Below are 21,118 nucleotides of genomic sequence, written 5' to 3'. Positions count from 1 at the left end.
TTTTTACCTTTTCAACTATCTCCATGAAGCTTCAACTAATTGAGTAGCTGCTTAATTGGGCCAAAAAATACTGTCTCCAGTGTGTCCCAATTAACTGGCATCCACTGTATTTTGATGATAGTCTGTAGAATTTGGAAAGCAAAAATGTTAGAAATTTGAAATAATGGCATTAAGTATTTAAAATTGTAGGCCAGTCAACACCAACATAACTAACATTTCAGGTTAATGACCTTTTATCAGAATTAGGCAAAATTCTAAATGATCCCATGTTTTGACTGACTAAACTGAATTATACTAATGCTGTCATTGAGAAATATAAAAAGTCTTCATTCACATTGTAATTCTGAGTAAGTCTCAGAGAATTCAAGGGAATCTCACTCTTCTGACATACATGTCCACAGATGGGGAATTGATAAGTTTGTGGCCTAAGGTAGAAGGCGATGAGTTATATACAGCTCTCGTTACATGCACATGCAGGTCAACGTTTTGAGTGATTATGCAGAAAGTTTGAAGTTAATAACTCATCTCCTTCTACCTTATGCCACAAACTTATTTATCACGCCTGCTGTTGACATTTTCTGGAGGTCCAAGATCTGTATGCTCCACGACTGCTGGACTAAGTGTGTAAATGTAGGAGGGGACTACGTTGAAAAATCAATGTGCTAGGTTTTCTACAATTGACTCCTTCTACCTTAGACCACAAACTTATCAATCACCCCACGTATTGTTTTGTTCTTCAACACAAAGATAACAAGAAATAATTACAGGTTTCCCCTGCTATCCGAAGGTAGAGCATTCCTATGAAACTTTTTTTAAGCTGAAATGTCGTAAAGTGAAGATGCAATTACCATTAATTTATATGGGAAAATTTTTTGAGAGTTCCCAGATCCAAAAAAATAACCTACCAAATAACACATAAAACCTAAAATAACATGAACATTTAGTAAAAGCAGGAATGATATGATAAATATACAGCCTATATAAAGTTTTATGTACATAAATATTTTATGTATGGTGTAGTTTCACTTATCAAAAGCAGGAAGACAGCAAGCCAAAATCGTTCGGAGAAAAAAATAGGCACGTACACGCATGCGCACACAACTACCCACACAAGGCTTCATGGTCATGGTACTCTTTCTCGGGGTAAACACACGTATAAAGTGGGCGTCTTTTTTTTTTGTAAACGTGAAAATCCTCTGTGGTTAGCGAAATCAGGTACTAATGTAGGTCTTTTGTAACAGCGAGCTGTCGTAAAGCTCGGGGGCCACCTGTAACTACAGTTTCAAGTGCTATAATCGCTTTCCTAATTTTAATATTTTGAATATAGTCAGATGAATTACATATTTGCAATGGTAGCACATCCCAACTAGCACAGTCCCTTTGAATATTTAATAATGCAAATTGCAGGAACTCAAAATATACCCCTTCTGTTACAGCTTTGAAGGATGGCTCCATGAATATACAACTAACCAGAGGGTTAGGTGACAGAACGGATCTGTCTTGAACTGTGAATTAAGTGGCAGGAATACACTATTAATAATGTGCAGTCTTTCCATAGGTAGTTCCCATGTGACAGAATCAGAGTGACCTATTCCTAATGCCTGTTTTCAATAGTCACTAAGTATCAATTGGAAGTTCAATTATGTGAAGGTTTTTCTTGAGGATTGATTCTCATTTTAGTTAATCTAAAATTATACTATCTATAATGTCATAATTCCAGAATGATTCCTAACATCCTAGTTCTGAGGGAAGGTCACAGATCTAAAAAGTGTACTAATTTTACTGTGTCTTTCTGTACAAATGCTATCTGAACGGAGTATTTCTCAGCATTTTCTGTTTTCATTACAATCTCTGAAGACTAATCTGGGTCCTTTGGCTGGGTGGGTCTCATGTTTTGAGATCACCTGTTGAAGGCTGAGTTCAGTGGCATAGAGAGAGGAAGGCCAAAGCTCTTTTGAGGAGTAGGTCAAAGTGTTAAGAAATTCCACAGCCCAAATCTCACATCTCACAACTGTACTTGATGGAGAAGACAGGACAAAGGTTTTGTATTCATGGTTGATTCATCAGAGAGCTTAATCTGCATTGTGTTCATGAGAATACAGTATTTTCTCCAACTTCCTTCTGATGAACAGGCCCTTAGGCCTTGCTGTCCCTCTAACATGCCATTATTGTGCATTATGAGCTGAGTTTTGTTAGATCACCTTTCAACTATTAATGCACGAGATGTTCTTTATCTTATGTCTGAATAATATTGGAGTTAAAAAGTTAAAGTTAAAAGAACTGTCTAGACTAGAGTTGAATACAGAAGATCATGCTGAACACTAAATGCTCAACATAATTTAAGCATTTGATAAGATATATATTTTTTTAGAAAATCATCAGATCATCAGACTGAGTCCAAGCCAAGGAAGCACCAGTTTAAAATTAGATCCTGCACTTTCAGGATGATGCCAGGAAACATATGTCCGTACAAAGGTCATGGAAATCTGAAACTCTGCCCTCCCCTACCCACCAGCTTCAAAAAGTGTTTAAGTAGCGCTAACTTGAAAGTTTCAAAATCTCAGATCAATGTTTATGTTAGATTAGGATATTAAGAATTACAGGTCAGATAGATGAGGTTAAATTACAGTTATAATTAAAAGCTGAGGGGACACAGGAAGTTGAATGGCTTACTCCTGTTTTAGTTCTGTGTGGTTTGGTGGTCTTAGATTTTGAACTGGCATTTTCAAATTGCTTATTTTATTTTTTATTTTAAGTAAAATCCAAACCAATGTTTCTATCGCTAAAAATAGTCTATTTGGATATATCTTTATAATTAAAAGCAACAGTGAAGATATAAGATGTGATGAATCATGGTATCAAATTCTGTAATGTAAGATGATAGTGATATTTAAGAAGATCATTAGAAGAGTTATGAAAATGTAGCTCATGGTTACTTTCTATTTTAGTAGATTTTTGAATTCTTATCTCGATTGGATGTCACCTTTTTAATACTTTTTCGCAAGGACCCTAGTTATAACGTTTATATGCTGTTGTCAGTAGACTATTTTTGTAAGATCTGTGTTTTACAGAATGTGATTGGGAAACATATCTAGTTTAGCATGGAACTTGTGTAGTTTTATACTATGCAATTTTTTTTTGCAGCTTTTGAGCCTCTTAATAAATCTTCTCAACAGAAATTTAATTGCTTTTTTCTGCCATGTAATCAGGTCAAGTAACAATTTTAAAAATTGCCCCATTTAATAAAGAACTGCTAAGGGTGTTTCTTTCCTATTCTGGAATAGTGTATATGTATTAGATTTGGTAATCCTCAATATACGAAGAACCTCTTCTTCCTCCCCCCCCAAAACACACGCACTGTTTACAAGCATAGAGGAGGAAATATGTTTTCATTTAGCTGATGGTGTAAATCTGGAGAGTGATTTCAGTCCATACAACATATATAGACATGGAAAGCAGTTGTATGAAGACAGCTGTTGCTTTTCATCTTTCCTTGATGACAGTTTAGTTTCCATTGGTATAACCTAGTGTTATCTTTCCCTGCTAGTTAGTTGTAGACCCATTGGGGAAAAAGGAACATTCAGTTACAAATACTACATTTAATTAAGAGGGAGAGAAAGCAGAGCATTGCCAAAAACTACAGACATTATGGGGGAAAAGAAAATAAAAAGCAGTTGTATAATTAGTTTAGACAGGTTGTGTTTGTCTATTATTGTGACAGATGAAGATCAGAGCACATTTATGAGTAATTAATGCAGAGAAGTAATTGCAAAAGGGGTACCAACTTTTTCTTGCAACTGTATGTGGCACTATTTTTGTGATGTTGATGAGCATCATGCTCTGGTCACCATTCCAGAGCATCACTAAACACCGGATCTGCTTGATAATAATCCAAGCATTGCTGCTTAATGTTTTTATTTCATTCACTTGTATTCAGTTAAGAATCATTCATGGTCCTCTGGACCAGTAAGCCTTGACCTAATCTGCTCTGTATGTGAATGAGTAAAGATAGAAAGTTTAATCTCTTTCTACTAAATATAATTCTATGATAACAGTATGGAATTTGCAAATTGTGGAGAATGCAATGTGTTCCTGCTGACTTTGTGGGAAAATATGTCTACGCCAATTTTGCAGCTTTACTACATTTTTGATGTAGTAATTTTGAACTTATAATATCAATTATAGGTGAGCTGTAGTGTGATTACCCAATGAGATTGAAGATTTCATAACAACATATGGAATAAAAAGCATGGAAGAATATAAGAATTAAGTTTAAGAGTGGGGCAAAGACCCTTAATATTGAATTGACTTTATTTCTGATAGCCTTCACATACATGAGGAGGTAAAAATCTTTATGTTACATCTCCATCTAAATGTGCAATCATAGTAATTTATAATTTATAATCAATAGAACAGTCAGAGTAACATAGAAATACACTCAAATCAACCCGATGGTCTGGTGGAAGAAGCTGTTCCGGAGTCTGATGGTCCTGGCTTTTATGCTGCGATACAGTTTCCTGGATGGTAGCAGCTGGAATAGATTGTGGTTGGGGTGACTCGGGTCCCTAATGATCCTTAGGACCCTTTACACCTGTCTTTGTAAATGTCCTGAATTATGGGAAGTTCACAACTGCAGATGCGCTGGGCTGTCTGCACCATTCTCTGCAGAATCCTGCAATTAAGGGAGATACAGTTCCCATACCAGGCAGTGATGCAGCCTGTCAGGATGCTCTCAATTGTGCCCTATAGAAAGTTTTTGGGATTTGGGAGACCATACCAAACTTCCTCAACCATCTGAGGTGAAAGAGGTGCTCTTGTGCCTTTTTCACCACACAGCTGGTGTGTACAGACCACGTGAGGTCCCCAGTGATGTGGATGCTGAGAAACTTAAAGCTGTTCACCCTCTCAACCCCAGATCCATTGAAGTCAATAGGGGTTAGCCCGTCTCCATCCCTCCTGTAATCCACAGCAAGCTCCTTTGTTTTTGTGACATTGAAGGAGAGGTTGTTTTACTTCTACTCAATAAGATGCTGATATGCAGCTTCGATTCTGCCTTTCCAACTGAATCCCATAATGTACTATTTCTTTAAAACAAAGAAACAAATATTTTCTAAGGATAAAATCAATAACTAAGCTTGCAACTCCAAAGGGATACCTCATTGTTGAGCTGCACATCCTATTTCAAGGACACAAGTTTTCTGTATTTTGGTCCCATTTCTTAATCTTTAAGATCTGCTTTCTGGTTTCAGCCTAGTACTGATCAATTTTACTGTTGTTCTGGATATTTCCAAAAATAGTTTAAAATTTTTTTTGTGTATTCCAGCTTTAATGTCATTATAGATTGAAACATCTGTTTCACCATTTAAAGTGCATTGTTGATCTTTATTGATCTCTGCCTATTTTTTGTTACATTGATGCTCAAGAAGGTTAACAAGCCAACACTGCAAGCAATTGGGGTAAATAATTAAGATTGGCTTTCATAATGATCCTCTGCATCCTGGTTTTAGCGGAGGGTGAGGTGGATTGAAACATTAATTATAAGACTTCATTGTGGATTTGCTGAGCATTAACCATTTCATTTATGGCCCCCTCTCTGGTTTTCTTGTTTGCCTCCTACACCTAATTTAGCAATACAATGTGAAGTGGGCTCTTCATGTCCTTGGAACCATACTGCCCCAGCAACCCCCAACAAACCGATTAACCCTAACAATTTATCTTTGGACTTTGGGAGGAAACTGGACCACCCTGAGAAAACCCACACATTCCATGCGGAGGACATACAAATTCCATTCAGAATCATGACGGATTTGAACTCTGAACTGCAAAAGCCTTGCACTAACTGCTACATTACTTTCTCTTCTAATCCTATGTGACATAGGCTGGCATAATTGATGCATCTCACTTGTTTACTAGATTTTCTGCCATTTGAAAATATTGAATAAAATTCTTTCCGTACCTTTAAAGATGCAGCATTTGTGCACTGTTGACATAAAGCAAAATTTTCTGTAGATAATTGTACTATAAAGTTAGCTTTGTGTTGCATGTGACAATCACAGCATTTAACGATAATCTTCATTACAATATCAATGAGATCTTCAGCTCTAACATTAATGAAGACCATAACTACTGAGGAGCCATTCTTGGGGATGCCTTTCTATACCATTCCACTTTTTATTTTGCTTTTTTACTTTAAGAGCTTCTTTAAAATCTATTCTTTGACCTTATGTTTTGAGTTTTTATGTATCAGCATGCTGTGTAATTCTTCCTTTGCTTAAATTCTAACAGCTGATAGCAAAATACTTGTGTTGTAGTTGCAGAGAAATTGTAGTGCAGGTAAATAATAAGGTGCAAGATCACGATGAGGAAGATTGTGAAGTCAATAGTCTATTTTATCATATTAGGAAACCATTTAATAATCTTAATAATGGTATATACTTTTAGGCTTTTGTATCTTCTGCACACTGGAACGGGGAGAAAGAGAATATGTGGTTTGGGTCTTTGCTTATGTTGGCTAGTTAATTGATGCAGTAAGAAGTATAGACTGTGTCCGTGGAGGAGAGGTTGATTTCTGTGATAATGCTGAGCTGTGTCTAAACTCCAGTGTCTTGTCAAGTGCAGAGCAGATGCCATACCAAGCTGTCAAACATCCTGATAGGATTATTTCTATGGTGCATCGATTAAAAATTTGCAAGGGTCAACAGGGACATGCCACATTTTCTTTTGTCTTCTGAGTGAAGCAGAAGCATTGGTGAGCTTACTTGGCCACGGCATCAGTGTGGTTTGACCTGAACAGATTATTGTTGATGTTCACTTCTTGGAACTTGAAGGCCTGAACCCTCTCATCTAATCCAGGCCTTTATATTACTAATCTCATGAAATACTTACTCTGCTACCACTGATGTCTCAGGGATTGTTTGCCCAACTCATTTACTTCCATTTATGAACAAAACTATAGTTTGGATTGATCTATTCTTTCCTAGAATTAGCTGTCTTGATTTCTATGATTTTTTTTGTTATAGCCATCAGCAAAATTTTATAGAATTTGAAGTGTTATGGAAAATTTATGGACAAACTCCTGTGACTGAAAATCTAAGGGATCTGTTTCTTGAAGGGCACTTTACTTTTCTAAATAAACAACAGTCAAAAGTGGGAGAAAGAACTGGATCTCGTACTCTCTTCAGGGGTAATGCTGAATAGTTCCTACACAGGAAATTGCACCTCCAACACTTGCAACACAACAATAAACAGCCTTAAGTGAAATAAATCCCATTATGGTTGGTTGGAAGTTTGGAGTGTTCAACATCACAACCCCAGCCCCTGTTACACCATTAAAATATTTTGATGGCTGCTAACCCACAGCTTCTGTATTAACCAGTTGTTAAATCCTCCAAAAATAACAACAAATTCTTAGATCTAAATCTACCAGCACTTCGATTATTCTCACCCCTTCACATTGATTGAAATCAGCGGAGAAGAACTTGGGCACACATTGTTCAAATAGAATTTCCTTGGAAGCTTTTAAAAAAAAAAATTATTGCTGAATCTTAAAACTGAGACGGTAATTATTTTATGACTTTAACTAAATGAAACTTGTTCAAGATTCCAGTTTCTCTAACAGCTTGTGAAGTATATTTAGAAAACTAGAGCAGTCTTGGTGGGAGGAAGAATAATGATGAGTTATCTCACAAATGATGCTAGGTGAGTGAAAGATGTCGATTCTTTGTTGAAGAAAAGTGGAACAAGACTTATTCATTGCTTATTGATGCTTACTGCAATAGTGATGGTGTAGAACATAGTTAAAAGCCTGCTCAGAGTGAGGCACTCGTGACAGAAGTATTTGTTCTACATTTGCCAAGCCCCTCACAATTGACAAAACTTAGCTACAGGGAAGTAGCTGTTTTCTTTGTTCCATAGAAAGATTTAAAATTAAAGTCAATATTCTTCTCTACACTTACATGCCAATTATTGAGATTTTAGAATTCTTTGTAAAAACACCATCATGTTGATTTAGCTGTTTAATTATTTAATATATTTTCTCTTACAGGCTCGGATAGCATTTTTACAAGGAGAAAGGAAAGGTCAGGAAAACTTGAAGAAGGATCTAGTAAGAAGAATAAAAATGTTAGAATATGCTTTAAAACAAGAAAGGTAATTGTATAAAAGTACTATTTATACTGAATATTTTCAACTGGTGGCCATAACATTGAAATAATGAATTTAATTGAAATAAAATCCAACCAAAATATATTAGTTTTCAGCAAATTTGTATTAAAGTTTCTCCTCATTTGAAAATTTGTATTTGCATGGTTATTCACTGTTAATTATTTTTAAATTTTATTGATTGGTTCTGAGTTTTTATTTCAGTACTTACAAACTGCTTTGTCATTTTTTATGAAGCAATTGATACACAGATTGATTACAAGGGATATTTTGACTAAACATTTGAGACTGCATATGTAGGAACCCTTTGCTTGTGTGGGCTTTTGACTTTGTGATAAGAATCTGTTCAACTTTCATGTGCTACTGAGTTAATTTGGTGACATTTTCCATTTGGATTCATGTGAAAATTAGCTTGTCAGGCCTAATGAGAGAAAATTATAGCAGCTCTGAAACTTCAATAAATATTGGAAAGAGGCAGGGAGTCAACATGTTTTACTTGTTTCTGAAAATTAAATGCCACATTTTGGCAGATACGATCGAGTCTTTTAAGAGACTCTTAGAGAGGTACCTGGAGTTTAGAAAAATAGAGGGCTATGTGGTAGGAAAATCCTAGGCAGCTTCTAGAGTAGGTTACATGGTTGGCACAACACCGTGGGCTGAAGGGCCTGTAATGTGTTGTAGATTTTCAGTGTTCTATGTTCTAATTTTGAACGCTCAAAAACTAAGTACCATTGTCAGAGAGAAAGAACTACAGTCTACGAATCAGTGAACAGGGATTCAGCACTGGAAACAAAACAAACCAAAAGTCTTTCTCCTTGCTAAGTAGGACTTGTCCTTGTGACCGTCATTTTGTGAACTGTTTGGTGACCTGATTTTTCCTCCAGGATAACTTAATCTGAGCAGTTGAATGTGGATATAGGGTGTTTCTGCTAATGATCTGCTAAACCTGAGACCATTCTCAGATAAGGATCTGTTTATTATGTAAAATTACAGGATTGCAGAAGGAACACCCTGTGATCTGGTCTTCTGGGCCCAGTGTTTGGCTGACTTGGTTGGACTGGTTTGAACCAGTCTGAGTTGGACAGAACAAAAGATACTACCTAGGCACAAGGCTGACGGGACAGCCATAAAGCAATGCTGCTTAAAAAAAACACAAAATGCTGGCAGAACTCAGCAGGCCAGACAGCATCTATGGGAGGAGGTAGTGACGACGTTTCGGGCCAAAACCCTTCATCAGGAGTGAAGTAACATGGGATGGTCGAGGGGGGATAAGAAGTGGGGGGAGGGTTAAATAGAGAGCTAGGAAATGATAGGCTGGGGGAAGGTGGAGAATTATGGGAAATAAAAGAGAAAGAAAGGTAGGGCTGGGGGGAGATTATAGTGAGGGGGGAGAAAAGAGAAAGAGAACCAGATTAAAATAATTGATAGGGATGGGAGTGGGGGGGGCAGGGGTATCAACAGAGGTCTGTGAGTTGAATGTAGGAGGCTACCTAGGCGGGAGATAAGGTATTGCTCCATCGACCTGCGTGTGGTCTCATCTTGACGGTAGAGGAGGCCATGGACAGACATGTCGGAGTGAGAGTGGTCTGTGGAATTGAAGTGTGTGGCCACAGGGAGATCCCGCCACTGCTGGAGGACTATTATTTTAGTCTGGTTCTCTTTTTCTCCCCCCTCACTATAATTTTTTCTTTTAATTCTTTTATTTTTCATAATTCTCCACCTTCCCCCAAGCCCATTTCCCTCCAGCCTATCACTTCCCAGCTCTCTACTTTATCACTCCCCCACTTCTTATCCCCCCCCTCGACCATCCCACGTTCCTTTACTCCTGATGAAGGGTTTCAGCCTGAAACGTTGTCACTACCTCCTCCCATAGATGCTGTCTGCCCTGCTGAGTTCTGCCAGCATTTTGTGTTTTTTTTAAATTTATTTCCAGCATCTGCAGATTCATTCGTGAAGCAATACTGCTTGTAGCCTTGGACCACTTCCAGTGAGAAGCTTACATAGGCCAGTGAGATGACCCTGAGCCAACAAAACTCAATAATGAAAAGTCTAAGAATGGAGGATTTTGGGAGAACTGATAGTGACGACTCTGCAGAGACAAACAATTGCAGAAGTGGATGGCCTCACTTGGAAGCACAGAGATTATATCAAATCATGAAGAACAAATGGCCAGCGTAAACTCCTTCTCTGGGCTATTATCTTTTCTCCTCTTTGATTGTTCATGGAAAGTCAGAGAAACCTAGTGGGTGTGCACGCAGTATTCAGTTGTGTAAATTCTTGTGCTTGTGAACTGAGCTAATAAATGTACTTGTCAGTAAATACAGATTCTCTCTGTGCCTCACTGATCATTATTATTGAGGGTTATCTCTTATTCACCATCTATTAAATTTCTTAAATATTAAATATTTTTAAGTTTCTTGCTTTAGCTTGCAACTTGAAATTCCAGTTGGTGGACAATTTCCCTCCACGTCTCTCTGACATATTGGGAAATTATGCACTCGGCAGGTTACAACAGTGGTTTGCCTGTGCCTACTGCTGGGTGAGTTTAAAGAGATCACCACCTCTTGCAGTGGATAACCAGGATGTCTAAGTGCCTTGTTGTGTTTAGTGCTCCAGCAATGCCTGCAGGCCTGCCTTCTTGACCATTGGACCATTAATCAGTCTCCTCCGGTCCATCTGCCGGGGCCAGACTTCACACGCTGGGATAGGCAAATCCCCTACCTCACCGAGGGTCAAAGACCTGTCGGCTGCCCTCACCTGGTTTGGCCCATCTGCCAAGGCAGTTTACTGGGGTGTGGCCGCTGTGTGTGCTACAGCTACTTGGAGCCACAGGTGAGAGCTGAGTGCCAGGTGGGGACCAAAGGTGGATGAGTTACCCTGAAGAAAGGGCATGGCAAGCCCCCCCCACACCAGAGGTGCTACTTCTCCCTAGACACCCCATTACACAGTGCAATAATGCTGTGCTTATGCCCACATTTAACCATTCAAATTCAAAAACTACTAGAAATGCAATATTTGTGAAATAAAAACAGAAATCACTGGAAATGCTGGGCTGGCCAGGCAGCATCTTGAAGCTAATATTTCAGTATGTTGGGTTTTTGTCAGATTAAACATCAGTCTGAAAGATTAGCCCTGTTGATCTCCACAGAAGCTGGCTGATGTGTTGTGATTTTCTAGAATTTTCTTATTTAGCACCAACAGGTGATGGCTTTAGTGAGTGATTGTGGTTTCAAATGCATAAAGTGGGCTACACATTTGTCAAATGAAACATCTTAACTCCATATACGCAACTATTAAAATTTGCTAATTTGCATATTGAAAAATCTTCCTACCAAGAACTTCCTTTGAGAATTGACAAGTTTTGTATTTATTGAACTTGTGTAAAGATGAGTGCAAATACATTAAAATAGATGCAGGGTTGTGTTCTCTTAAGGAATGAAAACTTGTTTCTGTCTCACCTGCATCTCTCCATCTGTTAATTTGATGTAAGTTTCTTGTTGAAGTGCTTTAAAAAATCAATGTAAGGATATCCTAGAGAGAGAGAGAGAGATATTTTGGCACCAAGTAAATGAAAGAATGAAATTTGTCAAGAGAATAAGTTCCACCATGAGTCAAAGTCTGTGTCACTCAACTAAATGCGATAAGATTACGATCAGAGAAGTAGCACTTGAGTCTCAGCAATGTGACTCTATATGAGTTGGGACGAAGTTGGGCCAAGGAGGAGGTAGGTACCTCCTGCTAGAAATATCTTCACCTGTTGGGTGAAGTGGGTTTATTTGTGGTGTTTATGAATAGTCCCTTGATGATAAAATTATTGATGAACAATACTTCTTTTGTGTACCTGAACACTTTCCATTTTAAAGTTATACTTTCGGGAACAACCTTTTGAATGTAAATAGGTCTAGATTGTTAGCACCAATAACTTCTGTAGAAGTTGTAAAATTCTATGTCCATTAAATAAAATTGAAACAGACGATAAGCATGCATTCTGGTGTTTGATTATTCTAAATAGGCTACCCAGGGCATTGAATTGACTATGATGCTCTGTAATATTGATTTTGAATATACCTGATATTTGAATGTACTCTAAAATGAGGCCATCACTGTTCTTTTTTTAAATTAAAAATGTTTCTAAAAGATTAAGAAATGAGAGAATATGGGTTTATATTGTATTGTTTTATAACCTGAAGTGGATGTCATATGATTGAAGTGTAAAAGACTAGCACAGTACAGCTGTAATATGGAAATATGGTGCATTTTATTTCAGCTAGATTTCACAAGAACAGTAAAATACACAATATTGATTGTGGGCTAAATTTTATCCAGGGCACATGAGATTACAAATGGAATCTTGAATTAATATCTCATATGAAAGATCCTTAATAATGCTGTGCTTACTCTGTACTGCACAAAAGTGCCAAAATGGATTAACAGTTCACTTATCCAAAGCATATTGGGGTTTTAGTGAGAGTACCAATATTAAGCCATGTTAATCCTTATATAGTTCATTCCACAACCTACTGAATGAATCTGGTTGAGACCTAACATCAATTTAAGCAAATTTGTATAAGTTTCTGTAAGTTTTTAATTAAAATGTCATAAATTAAAAATCAAGCTTTGTGCACCTTAATTGGGATCTTGGTGGTACTAACATTTTCTATATGGATTTATTTTGAGGCTTTTAAACTATACAGTTCTTGAAGAATGTAATGTATTGAAGCTTTTGAGCTTTGATCAGATAAGTTTGTCTTTGACGCAAATAATTAATCAAACAGAGCTTGAATGTCTGCCTCAGTGTTGTCATTAAGCAGTTCTGTCATGCATCTGCCCTTCTAAATGAGGCTTGGCATGTTTTGCATCCCTGTTGTTCCACTGGGGTATCTTAACTTTTTGGGCCTGTCATTGAAGTGGTAGTGAATTAATTCCTTTTTATGTTGGCACAAAATGTTGCATGTGACAAGGATGCCTGAACACGCTCAGGGTTTCTGTTACAATACTTGTCTTTTGGGCAAATGTCAGAAGTGTGATAGAATTTTTTTCAGTTGCTTGGATTAATGCAGTTTTAACAGAAATTAAGAAGCTCAGGATCATCCAGGATGAAGCAGCCTGCTTGATCAGCACGCCTGTTAAAGGTTCACACTCACTGTCATCAGTCCACTGTATTTACAATATATACCATCTCTATGTAACAGAGCAACTTGTAGGCAGCTTTAATAACAATTTCTGGAAGCATGGCCTCTTATCACCTAGAAGGCCTAAGATGTTTTTGAGTGACTTTCACCCTAGATTTGAGAGTTTTTAAGTGGCTAATGAGAGTAGATTCTTCCTCAGGCACTAGGTGCATAGATTTAGCACCATCTGCAGGATTCCCTTCAAGTCGTTTAGGACATAGACTCAAATTGTTGTTTGTCATTGGTGGAACAAGATCATGGAACTCCTTATCTAACAGCAATGTGGGAATCGTAGTGGTTCAAGACAGTGGCTCATTACCAGAACCACCTCAAAATAAAATTAAAGATGGCCAGAAGTGCTGAAATGGCCAACAATGTCAGCATTTCTTAAATTAATAATATTTATTAAAAATTAATGAATTGGCTGTTTGTGAAGTATGGCTGAGTTTTACTTACAATTAGCTTCCATTAGGATATGCTTCTACTTAAGTTGTATTTGATTTTGCTCTGTTCAATTTCACTTACCCATGTTCTTGTAAATACTTAAATCTACCATTTAAGGTATTAAAAATAAATTTAGAACCAAAACTGGTTCAGGGATAGGAAATGAAAGGTAAGACTTCATGGGCTGAATGACCTAATTCTGCTCTGTGGGTTATGGTCTATCATACTGTATGTGAGAAAGGCAAGGATTTTATTCATTAATGAAATTAACTTTTCTGAAATTTGTGCAACTGGTGAGAACTGTGTATTTAGATTTGACAGTAATGAATTGATTTGATTAAGACTAGTGATATTTTGGCAACAATTGTAAGGAGAAGCAAATATTTGATTATGGGGCACTAAACAATTTATATAATATGTGTAAAAGTTCTGAAAAACAACTATGCACTGAAATTTCAATATACACCATTTATTTGCATTTCTCTTTCTCATATTACTAATATGTAAGCTGTTTAAGGCTATTTATTCTTTAGACTCAGCAATTGAGCTGTTTCTTCAGACAAAAACTTACTGGACCACTTTTTGGAAACAGATTGTTTATGCTGCCCAACAGGATTCAGGAAAACACATCCAAGTGCCAGCAAGTTCAAGATTTTCATGCATGCGTGGTCAGCTGGTTATTTTTTGACCATCCCCCACCCCCAACTGTATTCATAAGGAGAATAGATGAAATTGACTATGGCTGAGTGACAGTATTTCTAGTTAATTATATCACTGTGAAATGTTTTCATTATGAAGCATATTTTACATCATATTTAAAGAGAAGGAAACATTCTTTGAAATTGTTGGCAGCACACAGACACAATTCTGGAGGAACTCAACAGGCCAAGCAGCATTAATGGAAAAGAGTAAAAGAGTGCAGTCAACGTTTTTGTCTGAGACCCTTCAGCAGATGAAATTGTTCGGTTTGTTTTCAGTTTTATCAATTGGCTAACATATTTTGTCTATATCCAATATTCAACAGTAATACAGCACTGTGGTAACAACATGACCCTTCCCATTTTGTGTTTGGACCAGGCAATGGATTAAAATATTTTCAGTTATTGGACGCTGCACAGAGCAATTAGATTCATAAGAACAGTATTAGAACATTTTTCCAATACCATAACAAAATGGAGTAATATAAAACAATGTTCTGAAAACACTCAGTACGTCAGGCAGTATCTGTGGATAGAGAAATAGTTAACATGAAGGGTCCCAGACTTGAATCAGTAATTGTTTCTCTTTCCACAGGTGCTGCCTGACACAGTGAGTGTAGCAGCATTTCCCACTTGTATTTTAGACTTATAGCATCTGAAGATTTATTTACTTTTTATGTATGTGGAATGATATGTCATATTCTCTTATGGATATCTGCTAATTCCAGTATTTTAATATACTTCCTTAAAAATTATTGAAGGGAGCCAGGGAAATGTTGATTCCACTGTTTCAGAATGAGGGAGGGAGACATAATGACATGTTTGACAAATGTCAGTCGTAGATCTATGGGAATGAAACTGGAGTGTGTACTTGAGACATTTAAAAGAATAAGTGGATTGACCAAAGTCAACATGCATTTATACTTGGCTAACATGCTAGAGATTTATTTTGGAGACTTTGCGGAAGTGAGTGGATCTGGTGTATTTAGTTTTTGAATTTTTGTAAGATTTATGATAAGGTCCTACGCAGGATGTTCGTCAAGAAGATTGGAACACTTGTGATTGAGGGTTATTCTGAATGATCAGGAATTAATCGATGACAGCAAGCAAAAGGTGGTAACAAATGGGACTGCCTTAGGCCAGCAGAGTGGGATTTAGTGCTTGGGGCTGGGAACCAGCTATTTGCAATTTATATCAATAATTTGGTGTAAGGGGCAAATGTTATTTTTTTCCAGTGTTCTGTTGGTATAAAACACAATGAAATTTTGAGTTCCAAGGATGATGTACAGAGGCTTCAAGGAGATATAGCCAAGCTGAGCAAGTACTTGAGAATATTGCAGGAGGAAATGAGGAAATACAGAAGACGAATTACTACAGTGCACAAAATGGAGAAGTGTAGTAGTTTAAGTGGTGAGAGATTGGGTAAAGAGATCTAGGTTCATTTGTGTGTCAATCTCTAAACAGCAACACAGCAAACAATTGGCAAGGCACATTGTATCTTTCCTTTTATTATAAGAATATCTGAATGCAATTGTAAGGATACAGTAACATTGTTTGGAACTTTGGTGAACTTATGTGCAGTGTATTGTGTATGGCGTTGATCTCCCCTAAGAAAGAATGAATCTGCTAAAGAGAACATGCAGAAAAGATACAATAGACTGGTTCAATGGCTAATGGGATTTTTATAGGAAGAAAATTTGAGAGACTCTGCCTAATGTGAGGAGATCGCGTTTTGATATACAAAGTACATGGGCTTGGCACAAGAGATGGGAAGATGCTTTTTCTGTCTAAAGATGTCCAGTTATTTGAGAATCAGTTTCCAAAAAATCTCCAGACTAGAGAGTTCTAAAGTTTCACCACCTTCAGAGAAAAGTTATAAGTGACCTTCCCCTTATTTTGAAACTGATTTTCAAAATAAGGGGAAGGTAATTTAAGACTTTTCTCTTAAGGATGGCAAATCTTTAGAATTCTGTAGTCCAGGTATCTTTGGAGATTAAATCGTTGAATCAAACCAGAGGTCATTAGCTTTTTTGACCACAAAGGAATCAGTGGGTATGAGACAGTGCAAGTAAATTGTACCCAAATAGAAAATCAGCCCATGAGCATGATGAATGATGAGCAATTTTAAGGGCCAAATAGCCCATTTCTTATGCCCTCCTGCTTCTAATGCCCTTGTGTTATCTTATTATTGACATTAGGAAATAGTAGAATCTTTACTCCAATGTGCAATGGAGAAATTACTGAAAATTGAAAAGGTAATGGTGGATAAATTACTGTCAGTGTGGGCTGCAATTTCTGTAGTGTCATTCTGCACTGTGAAAGGACCTTATTAAATAGTCTTGCAGGAAAATAAGCTCCATTTACAGCAATACTTTAAAAAAAGGTTATAAGTTAATCTGCATTCCTGTTTAGCTGACTGCCAAAACCTTGTTTCTGATATTCAAAAACACTCAAAACTTATTAAAGATCAATTCTGACTGTTAAAACTTAAAATAATCTGTCACAATGTAAGTAAGCATATAAAAAAAAGAGAAATACTGACATCTAACTAGAATCAATTGCAACAATTCATATTAATGACCCCAGTAGTGGAAAAATGGTCAAGAAGTTGGCAGCACACCCATGCATGTATGAAAATTCTGAACTTGCTTGCACTTGATCAGGAAATTTTTGTAAATTGTATATGTAACTGCTGATTATTTTCCTGCTGATTTTAATCCAGTAGTAATAATGAATTTCAAAATGAGAGTTTGTGCCTAATTAATTTGATTGAACTATCTAAGTAACAAAATAGATGAGATGATACAAGATGTAATTTCAAAAATTATGTGATAAGATATTACATGGTAGAATCCTAACATGTTATCAGCAAATATGTAGCATATACAGTATATAAGAGTTAGGAATTTGAATATAATTTCTAAATTGCAGGTGATGCTAAATTTAATGGTTGCGTGATGTGGCTTAGTTAATAATGAGGAAGAATACATCAAAATAAATTACATACATGTTAAACAGGTGTAATTAACAAATTAATTTCAGTAGAGTTAATTGCAGGTTGGTACTTATTGATGAGAATAATAAGGAAGCTGCACACAGGAATAGATGAGAAGAATAAAGGGATTTAGATGTTCAGATACACAAATGATTGAAAGAAACAGTCTAATTTTAAAAAAAAACAAAGAATTGGATTCATTCCTAGACACATCAAATTAGAAACAGGTATGTGGAATATGTAGAACGTCGGACGATGTCACTTGTTGTGTACAATTCTGGCCTACAGTTTATAAATTTAGGATGAAGGCACAGCAGAAGTGCAACTAAGATTGGTAAGAATATTATTAGAACTGAAAAGATTGACTGAAAAGGATGAATAAACTGACCCTCTTGTTCAAAACTAGATAGCATCATTAATAGATTGGGAATTTGAGTGAAAATGTAACCAAAGAGCCATAAAAATGAATGTACTGTCAGATGGTATAGTTATGGCAAATATAAGGGTTTACTGATGATGGAAGTTTGGAGGCTGTTAATTTAGCATAAATTTTGGCATGGCGCTTTTGGGATAAATGGAATTCTTGTGGGCTATTAAATCTGTAAAGTCATGAAGATGTGAATTCAGTCTCTATAATGCATTAACTACATGATTAGATGTTGAAGTGTCTATAAAACTAATTTGTCATTTTTTTAATAGCTGTTTGTGGGATCTTATTTGTAGGTTTGGTGCCAAGGCATTTAAGCTACGTTGGTAATGCCACTTTAAAAAAACTTAATTGGGGGAAAACACTTGAGAGGTCCTAAGGTTATGAAAGGTGCTGTATAAATGGGCTAATTTCTTTAAGTGGTCAGAACCCAATCTTTTATTGTTTGAGATTCAAACAGAGATGCAATTTTGTAATTGATACAACAAAAATCTTTATCAGTTATACTTGCTCTAATCTATTAATTTGAATTTCTGTTTGAACCAGATTAGAGCAAGTATAACAGGTTCAGAATTTTTTCTGTATCAGTTACAAATCTGCTTTTATAGTGAAACTTTATGAAAACTTCATTTAAAAAATCTTTCGTCGAGAGCATTTGCAAAGTAAACTTGTTTTATTAAATCCCTGTTGTGTTAATACCTTCTAATCTGCACTCTGGAGGTCTGATTTGGTGAATTTGGCTCATCTGTTGTTCTGTTAATGACTCTGCAGAAGTTGTCATTAGTTGATTCCACGTATACCCCTGTTAGATTAATGTAAAAGTAATTAAAGTAGCTCTGTTGTTTTGTGTGCATGTCCAGCATGTCTTGGAATGCAATAATCTATCACAACATAGGAGGAGTTTATCTGGTCTATGCCAGCTCTAAGAGCAGACTCATAAATCCCATGCCCTCACATTTCCAGGTAACCTGTTCTTTCATTTGCCCATCTAAACCTCTTTTTGCACATTAGTCACCAATTAACCTAAGTGTCAGCAAGTCTTTGGGATTTATAAGGAAATCCAGAAGAAGCACACAGTTATTAGAAAAATGTTCAACACCCAAGGCACGATTGAGTTTGGGTCTCTGGAGCTGCAAGAGCAATGCTAGTAGCAGTTTAACTTTTCTGCCGTTTGAGGTAATATCAAAAAAAATTGAGCATGAAAAATCAATTTATTAACCTCATGGATTACTTGACATGAATTTTTGAATTTTCAGAATATAAGAGCTCTCATTTATTTGTTGAGGACTGTGATTTTTGTGCGGAAAAGATATATTTCCTAATATATTGTAATCTGTTTTCCTCCTTAAACTGAATATTTACTGCCTGTGAAAACAACTTAATTTTATACATTTGAAACAGAAATACAGCAGTCAGTTTGTATACCGTGAAGTCCTACAAGTGGGTTCAGACTATCATCAACCCATTTGTGGATGAATGATCAGTGTTGGCCAACACATGAGGAAAGCCTGCTCTCAGATGTGAACCTATTTTAAAAAAAACTACTTTCTCAAGACAGAGAAATAGAGTCTTGGTAATAGCCCACAATTGGTACCTATTTTGAACTTTCCTCCCACTGAACATTGCAATGGATTTTGAGGTTAAAAATTAATTTTATTGCATTTTACTTTCAATAACTCAGCTACTCAATAGATTTTTTCCATTTAATATTTCATGTTGAAGGCAGTGGTCAACAATCAAGCATGCTACATCATTAGAGTGGGAACAATGACTGCAACACAAAGAACAGGAACAAACCTGCAACACTATAGAGTGGGAACAATGGTTGACTCCTCCCATTCTTATTTAGGGCATCACTATTGCACTCACTAAATAAGATTTTTTAGAACATTGACATATGCTAACAATTTTATTTCTTTCTAAAGGGCAAAATATCATAAATTAAAATACGGCACAGAATTGAATCAAGGTGACTTAAGGATGCCAACATTTGAATCAGGTAATAAAAGCAGATTAAATATTATTACAAAGCATGTCTTTTTTAAAGAAACATTTTAACTTTTTGGTAGTTTCAGATTTGTTTTCAACAGTTAATTTGAAGTTGTTTGTAAGATATTTCTTATGCATTTATGTCAATGTATACAAAATAATTTAGGGTTATCATAAAATTATTTTAGAATGCTTTTGTTTAGGATGCAACAAGAAATGAGTTATTTTTGCCAGTTTTAAATTTACAATGACGTGAGGCCAAGTTTTGACTTGAGGAATGTGTTTCAATAATGGGTGGAATGTGGAATTACACAACAAGATTGCGAGGAAGTTTATGTTGATTTGTGTTGTTGTGCTGTTAATTAGCTTTATTATAATGACATCTCAGGTGCACCATAGGATTTACATGATATTGCTGTGCCTGTGAGTTAATTGGACATCATATTGCAGAAACTTATCAGCTTAAGTGCACTTGTAACAAGATGATTGACAGTGACGGTTAATTATCCTTACTCTTTCTTTAGGAAATAGATGTGGAATCCAAATATTCAAGAAACATAAAATGACAAATTTATTTTTTCATATTTTTCATTATTCCCCTTTTTTGTCTTTTTCCCTCTTTCTTAAGATAACCTGCTTTTGTCTCTATTTTTTGTCTCCATTTTGGCACTGACCACCCACTCAATTCTTAAATCTCTTTGGTTAAAGAGAAGCTTCACTGGTCTTGTTTGCCAGTTAGCCATGCCACAGCGTTATTAAAAGCTTCATGAATTAAAGTGCGACCCAGAACTTTGAAACTAAATCTGGAATTGTATTGATGATAACTAGAGCACATCTGAGATATGCTTTTGCAAAAGAACTACCCACAGACCATTCACGCAGTTAGAACATAAAACTGTACAGCACAGGAACAAGCCCTTCAGCCGACTGTGTTGTGCCAAACTTAGTTAATTAGTAAGCAAATGCCCAACTAAATTAATCCCTTCTGGCCAAGTAATATCCATATCCTTCCACTTCCTACACTTTCTTGTACCAATCTAAGAGCTTCTTGAATGCAACAGAGGCACTATCAGACATGTCAGCACATTCCAGGCACCTGTCACTCTCTGTGTAAACAAAAAAAATTATTGCCCTGCATATCTTTGAAATTAGCCCCTTCACCTTCAATGCATGCCTGCTGGTATTAGACAATTCAACCTTGGAAAAGATGATAGTTGCTGTTTGCTCCATCTGT

At 36.4% G+C, this 21,118-nt stretch overlaps 1 protein-coding gene across 3 annotated transcripts in view; it reads left to right on the top strand.

Annotated features, from left to right (window-relative positions):
- Positions 1 to 21,118, top strand: part of strn3 (striatin, calmodulin binding protein 3) — a 174,652-nt gene that overhangs the window by 32,020 nt on the left and 121,514 nt on the right. For all 3 annotated transcript variants that reach the window (XM_059956184.1, XM_059956193.1, XM_059956202.1), the window contains exons 2-3: positions 8,045 to 8,148; positions 19,821 to 19,894. In XM_059956184.1, coding sequence (XP_059812167.1) covers positions 8,045 to 8,148; positions 19,821 to 19,894 — 178 coding nt within the window. The remainder of the gene's footprint in view (positions 1 to 8,044; positions 8,149 to 19,820; positions 19,895 to 21,118) is intronic.

Source organism: Hypanus sabinus, chromosome 2, assembly GCF_030144855.1.
Source record: "Hypanus sabinus isolate sHypSab1 chromosome 2, sHypSab1.hap1, whole genome shotgun sequence".
NCBI classification, from domain to species: Eukaryota; Metazoa; Chordata; class Chondrichthyes; order Myliobatiformes; family Dasyatidae; genus Hypanus; species Hypanus sabinus.
This window is presented reverse-complemented; position numbering and strand designations above follow the sequence as displayed.